At 54.4% G+C, this 19,282-nt stretch overlaps 4 protein-coding genes across 4 annotated transcripts; 1 reads left to right on the forward strand and 3 right to left on the reverse strand.

Moving 5' to 3' along the window:
* Positions 1–371: 371 nt before the first annotated feature.
* VOLCADRAFT_97111 (uncharacterized protein) lies at positions 372–5,388 on the reverse strand (the record flags this gene model as incomplete). Its single annotated transcript, XM_002956162.1, has 7 exons — positions 372–375; positions 605–657; positions 889–934; positions 1,587–1,783; positions 3,458–3,651; positions 3,963–3,979; positions 5,369–5,388. 7 exons carry the CDS (start codon positions 5,386–5,388, stop codon positions 372–374), a joined length of 531 nt encoding a protein of 176 aa, XP_002956208.1.
* Positions 5,389–6,166: 778 nt separating this feature from the next.
* On the forward strand, positions 6,167–7,855 carry VOLCADRAFT_97112 (uncharacterized protein; the record flags this gene model as incomplete). The annotated part of the gene is made up of 2 exons (XM_002956110.1): positions 6,167–6,956; positions 7,002–7,855. 2 exons carry the CDS (start codon positions 6,167–6,169, stop codon positions 7,853–7,855), a joined length of 1,644 nt encoding a protein of 547 aa, XP_002956156.1.
* Positions 7,856–11,673: 3,818 nt separating this feature from the next.
* Positions 11,674–15,341, reverse strand: VOLCADRAFT_97113 (uncharacterized protein; the record flags this gene model as incomplete). The annotated part of the gene is made up of 4 exons (XM_002956163.1): positions 11,674–12,828; positions 13,100–13,232; positions 14,216–14,842; positions 15,253–15,341. 4 exons carry the CDS (start codon positions 15,339–15,341, stop codon positions 11,674–11,676), a joined length of 2,004 nt encoding a protein of 667 aa, XP_002956209.1.
* Positions 15,342–15,391: 50 nt separating this feature from the next.
* On the reverse strand, positions 15,392–18,950 carry VOLCADRAFT_107097 (uncharacterized protein; the record flags this gene model as incomplete). The annotated part of the gene is made up of 3 exons (XM_002956164.1): positions 15,392–16,870; positions 17,711–17,843; positions 18,706–18,950. 3 exons carry the CDS (start codon positions 18,948–18,950, stop codon positions 16,106–16,108), a joined length of 1,143 nt encoding a protein of 380 aa, XP_002956210.1. The 3' UTR covers positions 15,392–16,105.
* Between the last annotated feature and the right edge of the window lie 332 nt (positions 18,951–19,282).

Raw genomic sequence — 19,282 nt, forward strand, 5'->3', positions numbered from 1 at the left:
ACGATGGCGGAAAACTACCTACCTAGCCGCCAAGACTAATTTAGTGCGGAAAGATAGCAGGAAAACCATCCGTATCATTGTATAGGTAGGTGTAAAGGCGGCGAAGAGCAATGAAAACTGGCATGAGAAGAGGACGAGGTGACGTGAGCTGGAATAAACTTGCTCGCCGGCCTGACGGCGGAATTGAGGAGCCTGGACAGAACTGGCTGATAAGCTGCTGGTAATAAGCTGTGCTGGTGACATGCAAGTCCTCCTCCCAAACCCCCCAAAAAAACGCGCAACCGACCCGACCGACCCGACTACCCTAGTCCCGGCTAGCCGACCGACGCCAAACGCGATAAACCAACAAAGCTCTCGAACCTCCTTCGGACTCACCTGGCGGCCAGGCAGCAGAAGCAGCGGGCAAGGAGGGCACATGCGAGGCAGAGAGGTAAACAGGTTGTGAGCAGCGGGTGGCGATTTGAAGAAAACAACACATGCGAACAGCGCCCACCGGGGTCACCGCGGTAGGGGCCACAACACGATACTACCCCCCACCACCACCATCCCCCCACCACCACACCACCACCTCCACCACCACCATTTGGGCGCTGCCACTGCTCACCTCTGTCGGGCCACATCATCATGTTGGGCCCTCACGAGGGGTTGATTCCGCTGCTGCAGTGCGCACAGATGGCTACACCGGGGGCGGTGGGGCACCTCACTCCGCAACCCCAGTCACCCCACCCTCACAAACACGCACACACTCCACACACGCACACACCACCACACACGCACACACTCCACACACGCACACACACACACACACACACACACACACACACACACACACACACACAGACACACACACACGCGTGCACAGCCGGGGCCCTTACAAGCGACACCTACCTTTTTGAAAGCCAGGTCCAGGCTGGCTTGAACATGCTCTGTCAGCCTGCGCGCGGGTAGGTCGGTGCGGTTGGTCTGTATGTCTGTATGTCATGAGGGGGGAAAGCTCGCAATTGTGTGGCTTACACTACTATGCTTCGCTGCGGGTTTTAATATGCGGTTAAAATATGCGGTTAATGTGTGGTTAGTTCGCAGTTGTTTCGGTTGGAGTGGTTGGTCTGTTCGGGGCATGTGCATTCCAGCGAGTTGGTTTGGAGTAGGTTGTACGGGTGCCGTCCACCAAAATGTACGGTGCCGTACAGCACCCCCATGGGCCTTCCTCCCTTCGCTCTCCTGCTATATGCGGCACCGCTATTATAAATGCTGACGTGGTAATCATCGCCAAGTTAAGCGCAAGTTCTGGCGCATTGCCGCGGTTCTTCGGTTCTTCTGTAGTAGCTGGTACACAGTACGGCTATACAAATACGCGCGGAGCGCGACCACCAGCATCTCGAGAGGCCTTTTCAGCGGCCAGCTACTACATCTTCGGATCCGAGTCTGCTAACCTTTTGGTTGTTTATTGTCTGCTTGTTCGTTTGTCTGTTTGTTTGTATCTTCCTTTAAGCACTAAGTGGAATTTCCGCAAGAAACAACGAACACATAACATCATTCGCTGTCGCGTTCACACATCGTTGTAGCTCGCTGTCAGTCATCAATACCTTCGGTACATCTCCAGTTTCCACTTCGGCATGGCATGCTCCTGAACGCACTGCGTCAAGGGCACCTCCAGAACCCCCGCTAAATGCTGTGGAAGGCTGTACAGCGGTTTGAAGGAGCCCTTGCGCGCTCCGCAGCTGCACGGGCACGTGCACGACCGGCCGGCCGTCTTCGTCGTGATGACATCGCGAGGAATGTACTAGGGGTCGCAGAGGGGAAGTGGTATGAAAGCAGAAGGGGGAGGGGGAAACGTTGGGACTGGAGGGTTGCGCGGTGATGTGAAAGTACCGGCAGGGGGCGAATGACTAGGGGAGAAGGGATAAGAGGGCGTGGAAGACGGACGAAGCCTTGGGTGCGACAGCGGAAGCATGACATGGGCAGGGGAAGGATTTGTCTGTGTGCGATGGCAGCTATGTTGCTCTGACCTTCCGATGCATACGAGAGTTGACTTTACCCCTTTCCCAATTGCTGGTACCAACCTTTTCTTGATGCGGATGCATGAGCTTGTTTCTTTAACTTAATTATTATCTCTGCAATCTCCTTCGTCGAAATCGAAAGGCAGGTTGGCCATGCTAGAAGTAAGCTGGGAGTTTTATCGTAACTGCATGTCACTTTTGACTATTGCATATAAGATTTATAACATGAACAAGTTTATTTGTCGGGTCAGCACGATGACGGGCATCAGCATTAAGTCCAGCTGATAGTCTGCGCGTGCGAGCGGTGTTAAAGGTCAAGCCACGATTTTCAGCTTATGCCAGCTCTAAAGACCAAAATGATGAATACTCCTTACGCCCAATCGCTGTAGGCGGTTACGCTCCAATACGACAGCGGTCGGGTTGCACCCGTGATAGTTGAACGCAAACGCTTTAGCCATGATGGCCTTCAATAAATGATGAATGTAAGACCAAGAATCTGCATTACACATTTCGTATGCTGCCCGGCGGTCTGGTGCTTGCTCGGAACCTGTGATGCAGTACAACTAACCCGTGACTCTGCGTGGGGTCTCGGAGGAGAGCTGCCCTATGCATCAGAAGCTTTAAGGCCTACCTTGGCCTAATTTGCTTTTTGCATGATGCCCGTTTTACCTTCCTTGGCATACAGCGCAATCAGGCTTGTTGGGGCAGCCCCCGCGAGTTGTAAGTTGCAAGATTGGCTCGGCGTTCCCATCTTGGCTTCTTCAAGCAACTTTACCCTGGGTTCCGCAAGCTACTCCACCCAGCTATTTTGCGTTAACGCTGCTTGTGCCGCTGGTCTCTGCAACACGGATTTCTGTAGAGAGCCGTACATCAAGCCAAACACAAGCTCTTGTCGTTACAAGCAGCACCCATATCGGCAGCGAACATATAGCCATCACAACGAAATTGTCACGACAGGTCAAGGCCGCACACAGCGATCCATGCAGCGGTGCAATAACCAACGTTAGCCACTCTTGTGTACATGTCTGGTTCTGTCAAGGACTGGTATTAAGCGAGGTTATAACACCACTTGTTCCCTGGCATGAAAATAAGCAAGCACAAGGTTGTGTGGCAATGACTCTCCTATTAAGACTAGAAAGACTTCCCAGCCATCTTTCCAACCCCCATTAGTAAGGTTGCGATCCGTCCACCTTCCTTCCATGTGAAATGCCCCCAATGGGGACATTTACTTATAACTCGACTATATAGCTGTAGTATGCGGATGCGACAGAGGTGGGGCGCTGGATGGCCTATGCTGGGGTGTCGTGGATGCTACCGAAGTAAGGCTGGGTGATCTATGCTGCCGGGTCGTGAAGGAGATCAAAATACGGCTGGAGGGCTTAGGCTGAGAGGTCGATGCGTGATGCATGCGACCGAAATAAGGCAGAGGATGCCCTGCATTGGGATCGCAGACAAACTGCTGCCGACCCCTGTTGACATGATGGGAACATGGTCCCCTGATGGTTGACTTGGATCCCCAGGTGAGACCAGCCGGAAGGAGGAGATACCGCCTTCACAGCAGAGACCGGCTGGATGAGGAACCGGAAGTGCAGGATGAGGGTACCCGGACAGCCGGGGGCACATCCTCGGGTGTCTGCCCAGGAAAGGTCGCCTGCAAGCCAGGCCCAGGAGGCACACCGGATGGGAGATGTGGCAGGGGAGGCGGCTGCAGATAGTGGAGAGGTGGCAGTTCGAGGGAGGGAGGTAGTCCTCAATCAAGTGGAAAAAAGCCCGGAGGTGCAGCCTTGGGGGTCATTAACTGAGAGGGAGCCAGGAAAACCATCAGTGGCAACACCTGCCACAAAAGTGACGGTGCCAGTGGAATTGTAGGCAAGAGCCCCACACTACACTGGAGGGTGAGGGGGGGGTGGAGAGGGAGCTGAGACGGTGGGTCCAGGTGTCCCTTGCTGCCACCTCAGGCACCAGGGTGCCTTTGGGGCCTGCAGGGGAACAGGGGATGGCAGTGCGGAATATGCTGAGAATGTCAATGGGTGGTTGCATGGCTGGCAAGCGTGGGGGCCGTTTGTGCTAGCTGAAGTCTTGGACAGGCTCAGGAGGCGGAGTGATGCGAGTAACCTTGCTGAGGGGCCCTTCGAGGCTTGTCTGAAGGACGGAGCGGTACAGCTTCAGGTATCTTTCATGTGACAAATTGTGGGAGCTGTCAGACCAACGCATCGCCTCCTGATCACTGAATTGTCGCGGCCGCCCCTACACCACCATGTTTCCAAACAGATTGTGGGGTTTTGGAACCGTGTCCGTTTACAGCGTGGGTCTGTGGCACACCAAGTTTTGCAACAAGAGGTCGCAGAGTCCCTCTCGAACCCCCAAGGGACCGGATGGGGACACTGCTCCTCCGTTTCCTAAGTTTTCTGGGGCACGACGTATGGAAAGAGGCCCCGCAAGGGCTACAACGAGTGGAATGGCTGAACAGGCCATTGCCAAAAGGTGTGGTAAGGACCGATTGGTGAGTGGTTGGAAGCATACGCGTCTAGATGTCCAGCCAGACGTGTGCCCGTCCAGACGGCAAGCAACCAGGAATTCACATTGCGAAGTATGAGAATTGGATGGGTCTGGCGGCCGAACAAGCGGGCAGGAAGGAGGTGCCCCGCATATCACAACGTTTATCCCGTGTCCAGGGAATCGCAAGCTTATGCAGTTTAGGCTTTGCTGTTGGGCATTGACGGCTAGCAGAGCGTGCAAGAGACGGCGTTGTATGCCACTGCTGCGGCACTGATAGCCATATTGAAGATAAGAAGCACATTTTGCCGGACTGAACGGTCTACGACAAAATCAGGTCTAATATGGATTTCCATGCTTCGAGCATATGAAGGTCGCTATGAAGTGCTATGAAGGTCGCTATGAAGTGGCGTCTGGCAAGGATGCTGGAACGTATATGGTCCCACCGCAACTCTATCGTTCCCCTTGGTCGTTATTATCACTTGCTTTGCCTGAAGTGCGAGGTAGGATGGTGCTTATAGGTGATCTGGCAGCCCTTGAGCCTCGGCTCGTATTGGGCGGTTTGCAGGTAAGGGGATGCACCCCACGACCATGTAACACACACACATAACTGTAGTATTCTAAGAATCCGAAGCAGCGTGTTGAGGACTACAGTGCTTTCATATATAGCATCATGCTTCAGCTGGCTGCTGAAAAGGCCTCTCAAGATGCTTTGTAGACGATATGTGTGCCGTACTTGTACAGCTACTACATTTCCGGATTAGGTTGATCGGTCACAGGTAAGTACCAGACACGAAAGTCCCGTGTTTTTTAAGGCTGCAGCTGACACTACTTCCTGTAAGCATAATTACCATTTTACGAGCACATCCCACCTCAAGAGCAAGGGCTGCATGTAGAGGAGGCCTGAGGCAAGACGGAATTTTCCCCCACAGCGGGCTTTTGCAAGGTTACGCAGGTGGCACCAACACGTGGGAGGACGTCAGCATCCAGGACATGGTTGCATTGATAGGCAACGATTCGGAACAGGAGGCGCCCTGTCCCTCACATGCTCCATCAGGTGCTACGCGAAACACTGCTGCGAGTCCGCCAGCGGCCTGACTGCGTGAGCGTTCACAGACCATGTCCCACGTGATATAACTGCGGCAGGTGGGTGCATAACGTGACGCTGCCGTTGCTGGCGCAGGTTTTGGGTCTTTCCTGTCTTTCTGACCTACCCACCTGACGCCAAGTACTGATCCTTATTAAGGCAATTCACATGATTGTCTGTCCTGAGAGACCCTGGTCTTTAAGTTAGGGGTCGGCTTTGGTGCTTTGGCAGCGCCTGAGGCTGTGACGACATAGTTACGCTGGCATCTATAACAAAGCTAGTTTGTACATAAATATTCTTATGCTAAATTGGCCACCCGTAAGCCCTTGGTATGGATTGTCCTGGATGCGACTCGCGCGCAATCCGAAACCAAAACTGGAGCGAGTCAAAGTTGCGACTTCCACCAAGCCTATTCCCCTCCTCTACCTAACCGGACCCTGGCTGCGATTACCAGGTCTTATAGCAATTTGTAAAGTACAATAAATCCAATCTCGAGTATTTCTTCTGTGGATGCACGAGCTAGACTAGCTCACCAAATTTTACTTCACGGAACAGCTGAAAGTCGAATTTAATTTATCTGAGGATGGGCTCGCATGGTCCTTCCGCGGAGCTCGGGCCCCTGGCGCAAGCTTTACAGCGGAGACGCTCAGCTGCGGGCTACCAGGACCAACAAACGTTTCCCACGATGAAGTACATGGCACCTCCACTTCCACCGACCAGTCCGAAGCGGAAGCCGTTGGGAGACTGCAATGGCGTCCCCAACCGGGCGGTTGGGCCGATGGCCATCGCACAACGTCCCTGCGGGCCCAACATTCCCCGTCCCAATACCTCTGGCTTGGGATTGCGAAAGATCACCGAGGGTGTCGAGCAGCATCACAGCGCGTCTGGTTGCGAACAGAAGCCCGGGAGCGAGCAGCGCCTCGAAAGCACAAGAGGCCTCGAACGTCCCCCCGAACATCGTCCCGGCGAAGCTACGGGTCTTGAACTACGGCGAAGCTTTGAGCATCGGAAAAGCCTGGAGCTGAGACCAACAAATGAGACCAACATCAGACCGACAGAATCGCGTGGGAACGGGGCTAGCCGCGAGCAGCATAAAGCCGCAGACGCAGATTTTAAATTCCACGGCAGCACGATGGGCTTCGACCCGCGCTCCGGGACCCAAAGCTACGAGCCGCGTCCCGGCGCTCCTGGCCTTGAGCATTGTCCAAACATGGTGGGATTTGAACCACGGCCACGATCTGCAGCGGCCTTTGAGGCGCGGCCGAACGGGACTGGCAACGAGCAACAGCAACATCGCCCCGGTTCGGCGGCAACGGGCTTGGAGACGCAGTCCGGCGGCGCACCAAATTCCGACAAGTATCACAACACAGCGGGTGCGCACGTCTACTCCCCACGTCCCAGCCATCCCCCAACTGTAGGTTCGGACCAGCCAGGGTCCCGCCCCTCCAAAGCGCAGCCGCAGCACTTGCGCCCTCATCCAGACGCGCACCCGCAGCAGCCGCACCAGCAGAAGCAGCATCAGCTCGAACCCAACTCAGTTGCGCGCCTGGGTGATCATCATCATCAGCAACAACAACAGCAACAACAACACAACCAGCAACGACAGCAGGAACCGAACTCAATTGCGCGTCCGGGTTCGCAGCAGCAGCAACACCATCACAACCAGCAGCAACAGCAGCAACAGCAGCAGCAACACCATCACAACCAGCAGCAACAACAACAACAGCAGCAACAACAGCAGCGAGGCGGTTCCCACTCAGTCATTATGCGCCAGCCCAGCATGCCGAACCTGGAGCGCCCGAGCTTGGGACCGCTGGCAGCAGCAGCTGCTGCTGCCAACTTCTCTGCCTCGCAGCCGCGCCGCGCCGGGGGTGCAGCACCGCCGCTGCCGCAACCGTCGGCGGCAGCAGCCACGGCCACCACCGTGCTACGCGCCAGCACGGGCACACTTGTACGGCCTTCTGTGCCTCATTTGACCAATACAGCCAAACCCGCCACTGTGACCACCACAACTAAAACCGCAGCCACGCGTGTCAAGGGCGCTGGAGCAGCGGCGGCAGCGGTTGGCAGGGGTAGTGCCGACAGCATTAGCTGGATGGCCATCTGCGCGGAAGGCCGCGCTGAGGCGGACCGCAAGCGCGGCCTGACGCTGCCGGTGGAAGACAGATCGGAGTTGAAGCTATGGCTATATCATGACATTATGCAGCGCCAGGGGAGTACGCTGAGCGCGCAGAAGGCCATTGTCTTCCCACCGGCACTGTCAGGAATTTGAACGGCACCGCCATCGCCGCTGCTGCTGCTGCTGCTGCTGCTGCTGCTGGCCTCGTGCAGCGCCGGAGGCTGAGGATGGAGGCGGATCCTTTGGGTAGCGGTGCGCATCAGCGCCTGTGGATTGTCAATGACGACCAAAAACGAGGAGGCGGGAGGACTGCGGCATATCTTTCTTGGGGCTTCGAAAACGTGATGTAAACAAACGTGTCGGATCTCGTCAGTGGGTTCTGCGCGCGTACCTGGGGTCATTGAGTGGGGGATGGGTTGAACGCTTCTGTATTCGGTTGAGCATTGGGGGAGCCAAGCACACGGCGGCAGCTTAGCAAGTTACAAGTTACAAGTTCCGCACACAAGTGCGGATGTGTCCGTAAAAGCCGGGGGGACCATGTGGCAGTGTTGTTTTAAGAGGAGGCGGATGACACTGGCTGGGTACAATGTTGGCCCGGCAGCAATTTGCGATGAATGGTTCACGGGCATCTGGGTTCACGGGCAGGTGGAGTGGGAAAGAGAGGGCTCCAGGTCACACAAGAGGGCCGCAAAAGGGAGCCGCACATATTTAACGAAGGGGGTTAGGTGGGAGGGAGGGAAGGGGGAGTCCATCGCTTGCGGCGAGCGCGTGTGCGCGCGTGTGGGCACTGTCGAGTGCCAGGTGCACAAAGGGGTTTTGGGTTGAGGGCTGAGGGTGCAGATGTAATGATGCAGAGCGAGCCGATACGCGTCGTATCTGACGGCGTTGCTGTTGATGTTGGTGCGGTGCGCTCTATTTGGGAAGAAGACAATGACGGGTTGGACAAGGGCGGCTTCAAGGAATCGACTGACTGGACGCGACAAGACAAGACATCGGACACCCGCACTTCAATGGGCTCCCAAGATTCTGGTGCGCTCTCGCCAAACTAAACTGCCACCAAAGTCGCTGAGCTGATTATTTTTTGCTGCAGTAAATTTGTCCTGTGTTTCTGTCCTTTTGGCGGTGTTAGAACTCGATTGCGGTTGTTCGTTCGTAGTCGGCATATTGAGTTTTCACTTGGTTAGGATGTTGGTTGAAGTCGGATCGCGTCGAAGCCGTGGACGCAACGCGCGCAGTGGCAGTGCAGGTCGGTAGGTTGGTTGGCGTGTAGGGACGCGCGCAGCGATGCTGCCGACCACCAGGGGAAGGGAGGACGGCCCTCCCTGCGCATCCAAACTGCGTCTTCACCTCCCAAGGTTGAAGTTGCCTTCCCGTCTTTTTGGCGTGAGATCATCTGTTGCATGTCCGTTCTTGTAGAGCTGTAGGCCTTCATTGTGGGTCATTGTGATTCCGACAGGGGACTTGGGTGCGTGGTCTGCTTATTTTTCGGTAAGTGTGCTGTTGGTATGGCACAGCGGCACAGCCGCCACCGGTGCAGCACTAGCAGGAGCAGCAGCACGTGAGACTTTTCCTTTCTGTTGGTATGCGGGCTTTCGGACACCTGGGGCCTCTGGGGCACATTCAGGTAGCACTCCGTAGATACGGACAGAAGTACAGGGGGGGGGGGAGAGAGAGAAGACACTTCTGACGTTGACGTTTTTGACTGGGTAGAAGTCGTAGTAGGTGTAGGGAACGCAAACCAGGGGATGATGCTGTATTCATGTGATTGCTGCTGTAGCAGCAAAAGTCGCCAAGCTGCGTTTCATCAGGAAGGTTCCTAGGCAAAAGACACGGACGTTGCTCTCGCGAGTGTGACGTGGGTGGGGGAGGAGAGGAGAGCCCTGCACGAGTGCCGATGATGACCCGGTGGTCAGTGACGGGTGAATTAGCCGCTGTGTGGGGCGTGAAGGGAAAAAAGAAAGAACACGATGGACCCAGAAAAATGACAGTTCGATGGCGCAGGCTGCAATTCGATTAACGCGGTTCCAGCCACCTGCGTGCCGTGTCGGAAGTTGCGCCGCAATCCTGATAGAGGCTTCGTACGGGCAACACAACGACGTAGGCACCAGCGAACGTCTGCAAGATACAGCGTTGAACCTTTAGGGATGCTGCCCATGAAAGCATTATCCAGGATGCATTTCATATAGTACATCGTTTCCAATGGTACATAGTATCTCTCTTCTTATGGAGCTGTCAGAACACTATTTCTGCGTCGTTGCCTGTTGTCTGTTGGAGTCAAGGGCCCGTTTGATCTGTCCTGGTCTGGGCCTTGTAGGAGAAGAGCGCTCGTGTATGTGAAGGAAGGAATAAAATAAAGCCAGCAAACATATCTGTCGGCAAAGATCCGACATCTTCACCGAGAGTTCCAGGCAGCAGTCGGGTATTGCCATGAAATGCGGTACAGCGGCAACCCAAACTTCCTTTGAACCCAAGGCACGCTGATAATGAAGCTGATATACTTATCGACAGTAGCGTGGCTGTTGACTAGTCTTGAGTACGGCAATATTGGCAGCTACGGACACGGTCCGCTGCCCCCCCATCTCCCGGCAAACTTTCCACACAACATGACAACCACATTCCAACAAATCCGGTCATCAGTGGACAGCCCACCAAAAACAAAGCAGATAGACGGTCCGCAACATCTTTTCCTTCTTTCCTTTTCACGCAGGAACCTCCCCCTCATAAGGAATAACAACGCCAGCTATTCATCCTCCATCCCCCATATACCAACAGGCCCCTCTCGACCTTCTCTCGTCCGTCTCCTCTCCACTGTAGATCGGAAACACTGTAAGTTGTTGAGTACGAATATATCGCGTGTTCCATGTGAGCACTTCTCCTGAACAGGCAAAAGCCGCAGGGGACGGCACTTTTGCAATTATCCTCCATAAACCTCCTCATCCTCGCCGTCAACCCTTGCACTAACGCATCCACGCCTCCGCTAACACTACCACTACCTCTGCCTACATGCCTAGATAGGGTGCTTACGGGCAAAACCCGGTCTCCGTTTCCTATGTTCTTAATACTAATTCCCAATATAACCATACCAATCAACGCACGCCAGGCTCCGACCGCTCACACTCCAGGAGGTAATCACCGATGTGCGACACCCCCACGATCACGGCGTGTGCAGCAGTCACTCCAGGGAAAGCCGACCTCACCCCATAGCTCATACATACATGCCTAGGCCCCTTCAGTTGCCGAGCCACCGACGGTTCTCCAAAATTTCGGCATGTAAATTACGATGGCTCGCTCAAAGTGACATCTATACACATACAGTGCAAGCTGCTCAAAGCGTCACCCCAGCCAGCAGTACAAGCTGCGTGTGGAAAATTCACCTTCTTGAGGCTCCTGAACCCCAAGTTATAGATTCTAGCCTAGCTCCTGCCAGGCGCAGTCTCCACTACTGACCTGCCATCTTATCTCCATTACTGGAGTTAACCCACCGCCTAGGTCGCATGAAGCCCCCCCCCTCACCGCCCGGCCTCCTTCCCTTTCCCGCCCCTAGCTCAACTCTTTTTCATTGTAATGTCTTGCAGCTCGGGTCCCCTTACCTCCCCTTTTGCTTTCCCTTGTTCCGGACTTGGACACATATTACCAAGCGGGTGCTGTCCCCTGTCAGTTCCTCCGTCCTTCTTCCCTCCCACCTGCGCCTCATGGCCCCTCTTCCCCCCCCACACACGTCCACGCGCTGCCCTGCCCTCCCCTGGCCCCTGCCCACCGTTTCGACCCACATCGCATTCTTTCTCTTTCCTCCCTCCCTCCCTTCTTCCTTAATTCCCTCCTTCCGTAACTCCAACATCGCCGCTAAAGTTCGTTCGTTCCGTCCCACCTCGCTCCTTATCGCTCATATACCTAAGCCTATCTGTAACCCTAGATCCTTTCCCACACTCGTCCATCGAAAACCTCCCATGCCCTCCATACACCGATCGCCTTCATACCCCGATGATGCCACTGGTCCACATGCCCGCACCCAAAGCATCATCATTGCTGCCGCTAGCTTTCCCGGCCCCCAGGGCCCCAGCCCTCACTGCTTTCTCCGCCGCCTCCGCCAGCTCCGCAGCCCTAGCCTTCGCTCTTTCGCAATGCGCCGCCACCGCGACCGCCTCATCCTGGTTAGCCTTCGTCGCGTTGGCCGCCTTGGCCCTTGACGTAGCCGCCTCAGCAGCTACCTCGGCTAGAGACGCCACTATCCCCGCCTCCTTTGCCCTGCCCCACGCGGCCGCTGCGTCCAACGCCGCAGTGGAGTTCCGATAGAACTCGCGTTTGAACCACCGACCGCCCGCGACAACCAAGCTGCCAACTTCCTGTAATGCGAACTGGAACTCTGCGCCAAGGAGATTGTACGGCTCGAGCAGCGGCGCCACTGGCGGCAGCGTCATACGATCTGTGGTGACGACGTCCGGCGGTCGCCGTACACCAACATACCCACAGCCTCGCGGAAGGCGCCGCATCCCTGCTCCCATCGCGGCCGTCGCGGCGGCGGCGGCGGCAACGTTGACGTTTACAGCCCAGTCCGCTGCCCTGGTCGTGTTCCCTCCCGCGGGAATCACGACGGCCCCACCGTCGTCGTCGCCGCCGCTGCCGTCCCCGTCGCCGCTGTCGGCTGATAGGATTCCATCCATGCCCGCCACGTCATGCGCGATGCCAAACGTAATCGCATCCAGCAATTGTAGTACGAGTGCAAATTCGTACAGCTGCTCGTCCAACCGTCCCGCGGCACGTACTGCCTCCATAACCTCCGCCGAAAATTCGTCGACGGGGCGCCTTATCGTCGGCCGTACATGCATGTGCCGTAAGTCGTACTGCCAGCCAAGTCCCAGCCCAAAGATGTCCCTGGTGAATTCGGAGGTTTCGGGGGCCAAACTGAGCAACACTTCGAACTGCAGCGTCACAATCTTCGCGGCCAGCAGGTGCGTGTGGTTCGTACCGCCGTACGGCATGTTGTAAGCCTGACCGCCTAGCAACGACCGTACGACGTAATTGTCGAACACAGGTACGGCAAGTGTACGCCACTGGTCGACGGAGTTTGGGTTGAAGGCCTGCCACAGTGACTGATTGTAATAGATGACGTACTCCTTGAGGATGTTCTGGTTGGGGGGGAAAGGTTATGTGGGGCGCCAGGGAGGGCAGGCGGGGATCGGGGACGCTGTTTTTGGAAACTGATTGAGACAGAACATACACACGCGCACGCACTTGCGAGCGACAACGCAGCATGTGGTGTAGAAGGGCTGCACCATTACTTTGGCAGTGGTGCCACCGGCGGCGACATCCTTGCCTCATATTTCTTACCCCCTCCCTTCTCGCATATTCGACATTTACCCCTCTATCCCTCTGCATTGCCGTACAACGCCGTACTACCTGCATGTGACTGACGACTCGCGATTGCGGCTCCCTAAAGATGACGACGTTGAGAAACTCGCGACAGGGGTGCACACCCACCCAGGAGCGGTTGTGGTCGTGCATCACGAGCTCGTTGGCGTAGAAGTTGAACCTGTGTGTACGGGAGCGTGTACGACAGTGTGGACGCAGTTCGTATCGTGCGCAGTTCATTGTGTCTAAATCTGCGGTATGGTGCAAAGGCAAAGCGTATGATGGTGCGTATGTTGGTGGTGGTATGGAACGCCACAGGAGCACGTAAAGTGTATGCAGCGTGCCCTTTTCATGCCAGGGCCAAAGTCCCCCTTGGGCCTTAACATCGTACGTATGAACAAACGAATGATGCATGCATGCAACTACGCAAGGCACGATGATTGTCATGGATAGTGGTGTCTGTTACGGGTGGTGAAGCGCTCTTGCACCGTATCTATCTCCAATATTCCGTGTATCCTCGTCCCCTTCTAGTTGCTCTTGCCTCATTCGCGTCATCAGGGCCCGCCGCGCACGGCAATGCCATCTCGTGCCGTATTGCTTGCCATATCGAGCACACCACGGGTCGCCGTGCTTGGCACTGAGCTCCCCCAACACACCCGCTTTCGTCCAACGGGGAGAGTCCCTGTGGCCGAGGAAACCAACAAATCACAAATCAGGATCTGAGGAAGGACAGGAAGCCAATTGAACAATGGCAGAAGGTTCTAAGAAGGAAAGCAGGTTCTAAGGGGGAGGTATTAGCATTGGGCCAAGTGCGCGGGGGCCTCATAGGCGCTGGGGCTGAGGGCAAAGCCCTTGACAGGGAACCGCTGTGCGTCAGCTGGATATCCCTACGGAAAAAGGGGACACCGTACGGGGGCGAAAACCTAAAGGGTTGGTCTCTTTGGGCTCCTTTTTGGAAACCCAGAGGGAATGACAACCCTTTGGCTACCCCCTTGGGGATGATTTCCCCTTCGATTAACCCCAACGGGTTGTCATCCCCTGTCAATTTACAAAAAGGAGCGTGATTAAATCTAAGATGTGAACAGTTTATGCCTATTCCGTGACAGCCCAGGAGCCTTCGACACATAATTTCAAATACATGACCAGGCATTTTCAAGTGCCCACCTGAAATACGTGATCAGGCAATTTCTGTGCGTCTCGAAACTCTGCGTCCTGCAGCCATTCATCCTGCCAAGTTGGCAAAAGCTGGTGCCCCCTGACTTGGAAACATGAAAAAATTCAATAATCCTCTTTGTCTGTGCTGCTCGGTGATGTAGTTTGAAAAGGTGTTGGCTGATGTTAGCAACAAGCTGCGATTCCACATCGTTAAACGGACCGGCGGTCAGGTACTGCTCCAGTATAATTGCCATGGCGGCCCGACGGCAGACCGGATACGCAGTGAGGATGGATGTCAGATGCGCAGGATCAAATGACCTTAACGTTGTCAGTAGAAACTGTAAAACCTCCTCAAATGTAAACTCCTTGCTGTGCTTCTTGACGTATGAAATGTTTCCAAAGAGCATCTCCGCCTCCCCTTCAAAAAGGTGGCCAAACTCTGGCACAGTAAAGCCGTGCTCCATGGCGGCACGCCAAACGCCAGCGTGTAGGAAGTCCAATATGGGACCCAGATGCTGTGCAATTGCTCCTGCTGTTGCATGTTGTCGCAACTCTTCTGGTAATGATCCCCGATATAGTTCAAGCTTATCGGCAAACAATGTATTGACGCTAATATTCGATTGTCTATTGGTTTGGCTGTCAACAGGATTAGCAAGAGCGAAAAATGCGTTTGAGTTGAGACAGATGACCAAAAGCCACACCAAACCAAAGTGTATACTCATATCGCGCTACAACATTCGAATTATTCCTCCCTTAATCATTTACATCTTCACGGGCTAATGGCATGGGAAGGGACGGATCCAAAGGTGCGGCAAGCATAGCCTTGTGTCTGCATATTACACAAATTTGCTGCACAAGTTTCACTTATCGCTAATCAAGTAAGCAAGCTATCGCTGCCGTACATGACGCGACATGATGGGTCCCCTCCCGTCAATGTGGTCCATGAGCCTCCTGCCTCGTCTGGGCCTTACAAGCTCTCGCGAGCTTGTAACATAACACAACACGACATAATATGAATGTCGCCATTTTATGCTTAGCCTGCGCACCTCAGCTGTATTATATCTTTAACACAAAATGTACGACTGTGTAACCAGTTCCCTCGCGTAAACCGCGCAATTCTGCGATGGCTGCTCATAAATTGCAGTAACTTTGACTGTTTGCGCCTTCAGTCTAGCTCACTTGCTTCCCCATGCAGCTTACAAGTCCCCCCGGACTTGGGGAAAGACACCGCCAGGCTTGCCGACAGCCTGGCGGGTGAAAGGCGGTGTGTATAATACATACCCTCTTCATCACCCTTGCTTGCCTCCCCCCGCACCTCCAAGCCAGCATTTCCACGTTCGACGCGGTCACCGCCTAGCATTAGCGTTTGTGCATTTACTCCCCCAAGCTAACATGCAGCTGTTCTGTTGTTCTGCACACGGCTTTCGCATCCGCCCATTGCCAGATTGGCCGTCAGTCACCCTTCACCTGGCCCTCTATGACTAAAACATAGACCCCTCGTCGACGCCCCTGTGTTCCATTCTCACACAGCTCTCTGCACACACCCCACCGGCAACCAGCAAGCAGCCCTACAGCACCACTACCACCGCAAAAGCAAGCAAAAAAAAACAGTTCACGACCTTAGCAGCAATCCGTTTTCCTACTACTGCCCAACACATCTCAAGTCCGTGGTCGCAGGTGTTTTTAACAAAAACGGTGGCCCCCTTTTAAGAACAAAATAAAACGTATATTGAATTGCAAATGTCAAAATGAGTAAGCTTATTTTGGATGCTTCTTCGGATTGTACACCTAAAACGGCAAGGGGCCGCAAAAACAAGAAGAAGGAGCAATACATCTTTTCTTTAAAACTTTCGGTTTTACGGCAGTTACGTAGCCCAACCACAAAGGGCCGCTAACTGTTCAGTAACGGTTGGTAGTTGCTAAGCTATTACGGTTAGAGAAGCCATGGGGACTGCCTGGGTGGATTGCCGTCGTAAAATTTCCAACGATTCCGCAGGCCCCCATAAGGCGCCGCTGACCCGCTTCCGGCGTCGCTGCCGCTGCCGCTGGGTCACCGCCGTTACCATTCACGGCCCAGTCCACGTCTGTATCGGACGTGCTAAGCTCCATCGCAGCCTCCAATCCACCCATCACATCATCGATGTCCCCGCCGCCGCTGCCGTCCCCGTCGCCGCTGTCGGCTGATAGGATTCCATCCATGCCCGCCACGTCATGCGCGATGCCAAACGTTATCGCATCCAGCAATTGCAGTACGAGTGCAAATTCGTACAGCTGCTCGTCCAACCGTCCCGCGGCACGTACTGCCTCCATAACCTCCGCCGAAAATTCGTCGACGGGGCGCCATATCGTCGGCCGTACATGCATGTGCCGTAAGTCGTACTGCCAGCCAAGTCCCAGCCCAAAGATGTCCCTGGTGAGTTCGGAGGTTTCGGGGGCCAAACTGAGCAACACTTCAAACTGCAGCGTCACAATCTTGGCGCCCAGCAGGTGCGTGTGGTTGACATCACCCCAAGGCATGTTATACACCTGACCGCCTAGCAACGACCGTACGACGTAATTGTCGAACACAGGTACGGCAAGTGTACGCCACTGGTCGACGGAGTTTGGGTTGAAGGCCTGCCACAGTGACTGATTGTAATAGATGACGTACTCCTTGAGGATGTTCTGGTTGGGGGGGAGGGTATGTGGGGGGCAGTGATTTTTTTTCATTTAGGGCGGGTCTCAATTTATTCCGACCTAAGTAACAAAGTTGCTAGAATCGCCGTAATTTATTCCGTAAGTGTGGGGCGCTGGAGGGGGCTACGCCCCCCCCAGACCCTCCCCCCGATAAGTTACAACTCACCTCATAGACCAAGAGGCACGCACTGAGTTGGCGCGTTTTCGTTCATGTGCACACTCTTCATGTACATGCATAGATAGGTCTGGCACTGTTTGTGAGCAATAAGTAAATCCGACCAAGCAAAGGCCCAAAGCATCGGTCGCCGCTGGCAGCAACACCATTGCCGATGCATTACCGACAGCAGCACCGCCGTCCCAAACGCCTTTATCAGGAAAATTTTCAGGCTTATCTTGTTGTTTTGGTGTTTGTTCGACGTTCGAGTCGTTGGCTTTTGCGTATTTGGCTATGTGAGGACCGGTCATACATTCTGCTATGCCGCGTTGACTCACATGCTTGACCTTCTTACGGCCCCTCATATCTATTCTATGATCGATAATACTAAGTTCTGCACACTACGGAGCAATCTGGCAGCAATGGACGTTTTTGGCTGGAGGAATGAAAATGTACGGATCGGCCTCAATCCATTCCGTTTTTCCAAAGGCCAAAATGGCCTCTTTATTCCTTTTAAGGAATACATTACTTAAAAAGAACACTGGTGGGGGCCGAGGGAGGGCAGGCGGGGATCGGGGACGCTGTTTTTGGAAATTGGTTGAGACAGAACATACACACATACATACACACGCGCACGCACTTGCGAGCGACATTGCCGTACAACGCCGTACTACCTGCATGTGACTGACGACTCGCGATTGCGGCTCCCTGAAGATTACGACGTTGAGAAACTCGCGACAGGGGTGCACACCCACCCAGGAGCGGTTGTGGTCGTGCATCACGAGCTCGTTGGCGTAGAAGTTGAACCTGTGTGTACGGGAGTGTGTACGACAGTATGGACGCAGCCAGGCGGGGTGACTGGGTGGTGTTTTACGAACTGCAGTTCGTGTCGTATGACTGCGTGGCGTGTTCAGAAGGAAGGGTTCAGGTGACAGCCCAAGCTCCTTAGGATTAACCAGGTCTGTATTTCCCCAGGCCCAGGGGACCTTTTTGACGTTTATTAAATTATTACGATCCTCCACAACAACAGCTGCCTGGGCCCTTTGCGGCAGACCCTGCTCTCTCTTAACTAATTACCGCTACGACTTCGCCGCTGGGTGACCCGCGGGTCGTTCCCACCACTCACCGCATCCGCGTCAGCAGTGCGTGCCGCGCGCTGCATTGTAACCGCGTGCTGTCTTGCTTGCCAAATCGAGCACACCACGGGTCGCCGTGCCTTGCGCTGAGTTCCCCCAACACACCCGCTTTTGTCCAACGGGGGAAGTCTCTGCCGTACAACATAATTTAAAAAAAGTTACGGAGGATAAAGGAAAGCAATAGGAAAACAGTGGTAAAAGAGAACGTAAATGGGGATTCCGGCAAAAAGTTCGCAGAGTAGAGGTCTATAGACGTTTCTAGTGCGAGGGCACCTTGTTGCATTTGGAGAATATCAAATCTCTACGTTGCACATCGTTGTGCGCCGGATGCTGATGTGGCTTTCCTAAGCGTGCACTAAACTGCATGTGTCATGACTTTCATGCGGTATCATAGTCTAGGATTAGCAGCAGAAAAGGCATGGGCAGTAATGGGTTCTGTAGGTTCAGGAAACTTGGGCCAGTTAGAAAAGTTAGAAACTTGTTGACGTGCAGAGATGGGTAGGCACAGCAAAGAGACACGCGCGGTGGCATACCTGAAGTACTTGATCATGCAGTTCCTCTGCGAATTAAAGCTCTGGGTCCTGCAACCATTCATCTTGGCGAGTTGACAAAAGCTGGTGCCTCCCGACTTGGACACATGGAAAAACTCAATGATTCGCTTAGTCTGTGCGGCGCGATGGTGTAGCTTAAAAAGGAGTTGGCTGATGCTGGCAACAAGCTGTGCTTCCATATCGTTGAACGGACCGGTGGTCAGGTACTGTTCCAGTATAATTGCCATGGCGGCCCGACGGCAGACCGGATACGCAGTGAGGATGGATGTCAGATGTGCAGAATCAAATGACCTCAACGTTGTCAATATGATATGTAAGGTTTCTCCAAACGTAAGCTCCTTGCAGCGCCTCTTGGCGTATGCTATGCTTTCGAAGAGCATCCCCGCGTCGCCCCCAAAAGGTTGCTCGAACTCTGGCACAATGAAGCCATGCTCCTTGACCGTATTCCAGACTTCAGTGTGCAGGAATCCCAGTATGGTACCGAGATTCTGAGCATTCGCGCTCAAACTGACATCCTGCTGTCGGAACTCTTCTGGCAACGACTTCCCATGTAGCTTAA

The sequence above is a fragment of the Volvox carteri genome (assembly GCF_000143455.1).
Source record: "Volvox carteri f. nagariensis unplaced genomic scaffold VOLCAscaffold_58, whole genome shotgun sequence".
NCBI lineage: Eukaryota > Viridiplantae > Chlorophyta > Chlorophyceae > Chlamydomonadales > Volvocaceae > Volvox > Volvox carteri.